The following is a 2,314-nucleotide window of genomic DNA, read 5'->3' as shown; positions in this document are numbered from 1 at the left end:
GACACCCCCCCACACACACACACACACTTGCAGAGGTGAGGTGGAAGGGAAGTGGGGGGTGGGGAATGCAGAGGGAAGGCGGGAAATCCCTGTGAGGGGAAGAGGGTCAGCCAGACCGGCTTGGCTCCCTGGGCACCTCTGTCAGAGCCCCGCCCAGAGCTGCGTGGCCGGGCCCATATAAGCAGCTCTTGGCCTTAGACAGAGAATTCAGTGCCTGTGTCACCCTCACCTGTCTCCATCTCCACTCCGTCGTTGCCTGCAGGTAGGAGCACCCTTCCCTTCCCAAGGCCCTTGGCTCTGAGGCTGGCACCTCTGTCCTTCTCAATGCTCCCTGAGTCAGCCTTCTCAATCTGAGCAGGGCTGGTTTGAGTTTGATAATCCAAGGGCCCAGTATTATTTTAATCCACTTGGCCTGGGCCATCACAGTGGGGCATTTCTCTTTACCTCTCTGAGCCTCAGTGTTCCCTCTGTGAAATGGGCTTGCAGAGGAATCGAGGTGCTGGACCTCTGTGGGCACCTGGCTGTGATCTCCTTCTCCCCTTGTCTCTGCCTCTGCCTATCTCTCTCTTGGTCTCTCTCTTCATCTCTGCCTCTGCTTTGAGAAGGGTCCTCTGGGATCTGTCGGGCAGCTGTAAAGAGATGGGCGAGTCTCTCGCCCTCACCCTATCCATCCCCGATTCCATGTCTCTCCCAGCTGGCAGGCTGACTTGGCCTCTTTCTCCCCAGTTCCCCTTCCCCTGAAAGCCTTGCCCCCAGTGCCCCAGTCCCTTGCCCTCCCCTCCCCAGTATCCCGCAACCCTTGGACAGACTCCGCAGCTGTTGCCGCAGCCGTTGCCGCAGCCACCTCGACGTCCACAGCTCCACATCCTCAGGGCCAGCAAAATGCAGTTCGAGATGCACGACAACGTGAAAGGCAAAGGTGGGATCGCTAGATGGACCAGCAACCCTCCCAGTACCTGGAACCTGGCCGTCTCCCTCCCCTGGGCATCCTGGCTTTGAAGACAAATGGCACCTGCTTCCATCCCAGAGGTCCCTGAAATGCTGGAACCCAGCACCCCTGGCCCAGACGTGGAGGAGGAGGCTACATGTTCAGGCCCTGCCCAGATGTGGTGCCCATCTTTCCTCAGACCAGCAGGAACCCCCTACCCTCAGCTCAACCAGATGTGCAGGAGGCGGCGGCAACAGGGACAGACTGGGATGTTGACGCATAGATGTGGCAGAAAAGAACTGGGAGGAGCAATGGTGTCCCTTCAGTGGGCGGCCTGGTGGCCCTGCCCAGACTGCCCGGCAGAGGGAAGGGTGGCAGGGGCGCTGGTCTCAGGAGGCACTAAGGCTGCCTGCTGATCCTCTTCTCCCACCTCTGCAGCCATGTCCTACCCGGTGACCAGTCAGCCCCAGTGCGCCAGCAGCTGCTATCAGACCCAGCTCAGTGACTGGCACACGGGTCTCACGGACTGTTGCAATGACATGCCCGTCTGTAAGTGCCCTGGGAAGGAGGGAGGGGAGGGAAGCTCACCTGTACGCCACTTTGCCTCTCCGACGTCCACCTTACTAATCCCACTCCACCTCCCTTCTTCGGGCTCTGAGTTCCACTCTAACCCTCGCCCCCTCTTGGGACCCCCAACACGCCTAGGATCCCAACCTCGCAATCTTACAACCCTCAACCTCCCCCCTCAGCCACCACCCTGGACCCTCAACTTTCCCAGTTGTGACCCCGCTCCCTCTTCAAACGCTCTCTGTCACTAAACCACCTCCTTCGACCCTAATTCCCCCTGGGACCTCTTTTCCCCGTTCCCTCCGGGACCCTCACCCGGGGCGCAGCGGGCGGGAGGCGCCCGTCGGCTCCGCCCCTGACGGCCCTCGCCCCGCCCAGGTTTGTGTGGCACTTTCGCCCCGCTGTGCCTCGCCTGCCGCATCTCCGACGACTTCGGCGAGTGCTGCTGCGCTCCGTACCTGCCCGGCGGCCTGCACTCCCTCCGCACAGGCATGCGCGAGCGCTACCGCATCCAGGTGCGCGCCAGGAGGAGCCCCGCGGGAGCCGGGGGCTGGGGACTGGCACCGTGGGACCCCAGGCAGCGCTCTGACCTCTCTCTTTCACCCCCCAGGGTTCCGTCGGGCACGATTGGGCGGCCCTCACTTTCTGTCTGCCCTGCGCCCTCTGCCAGATGGCGCGGGAACTGAAGATTCGAGAGTAAAGACGTCCCCCTTCTTCCTCCTAGTCCACCACTCACGCCTCCTATCCCTCCCGGGAGAGCCTGCCCCGCCGTCGGTCTCACCGCCCAAAATACACCCACAATAAAAACCTGAAAACCAA

The 2,314-nt window shown here is 61.8% G+C and overlaps 1 protein-coding gene across 4 annotated transcripts; it reads left to right on the top strand.

The window, feature by feature from the left end:
* The first annotated feature begins 218 nt into the window (after nucleotides 1–218).
* Nucleotides 219–2,314, top strand: Cnfn (cornifelin). Of its 4 annotated transcripts, none has more exons than XM_058583018.1 (5): nucleotides 219–262; nucleotides 787–919; nucleotides 1,367–1,477; nucleotides 1,874–2,010; nucleotides 2,106–2,314. In XM_058583018.1, the coding sequence occupies exons 2-5, from the start codon at nucleotides 883–885 to the stop codon at nucleotides 2,193–2,195; spliced, it is 375 nt and encodes a 124-aa protein (XP_058439001.1). In that variant the 5' UTR covers nucleotides 219–262; nucleotides 787–882; the 3' UTR covers nucleotides 2,196–2,314. The 4 variants fall into 4 exon arrangements, with proteins under 4 accessions (XP_058439001.1, XP_046311779.1, XP_058439003.1 ...); XM_058583020.1 differs by having other exon boundaries at nucleotides 237–262; nucleotides 859–919; XM_058583019.1 differs by having other exon boundaries at nucleotides 243–262; nucleotides 808–919.

Source organism: Marmota monax, unplaced genomic scaffold, assembly GCF_021218885.2.
Source record: "Marmota monax isolate L192 unplaced genomic scaffold, Marmota_monax_Labrador192_F-V1.1 WCK01_AAM20220418_F8-fsc00149, whole genome shotgun sequence".
NCBI classification, from domain to species: domain Eukaryota; kingdom Metazoa; phylum Chordata; class Mammalia; order Rodentia; family Sciuridae; genus Marmota; species Marmota monax.
Note: the sequence above shows the minus strand (reverse complement) of the source record. Positions and strands in the feature narration are given on the sequence as shown.

Bases quoted from the DNA above. Each gene is read 5' to 3' on its own strand.
- Cnfn (XM_058583018.1), top strand. From the start codon at position 883: ATGCAGTTCGAGATGCACGACAACGTGAAAGGCAAAG. The intron at 920-1,366 runs GTGGGATCGCTA...CCACCTCTGCAG, and splicing joins CGACAACGTGAAAGGCAAAG to CCATGTCCTACCCGGTGACC. The intron at 1,478-1,873 runs GTAAGTGCCCTG...CGCCCCGCCCAG, and splicing joins TTGCAATGACATGCCCGTCT to GTTTGTGTGGCACTTTCGCC.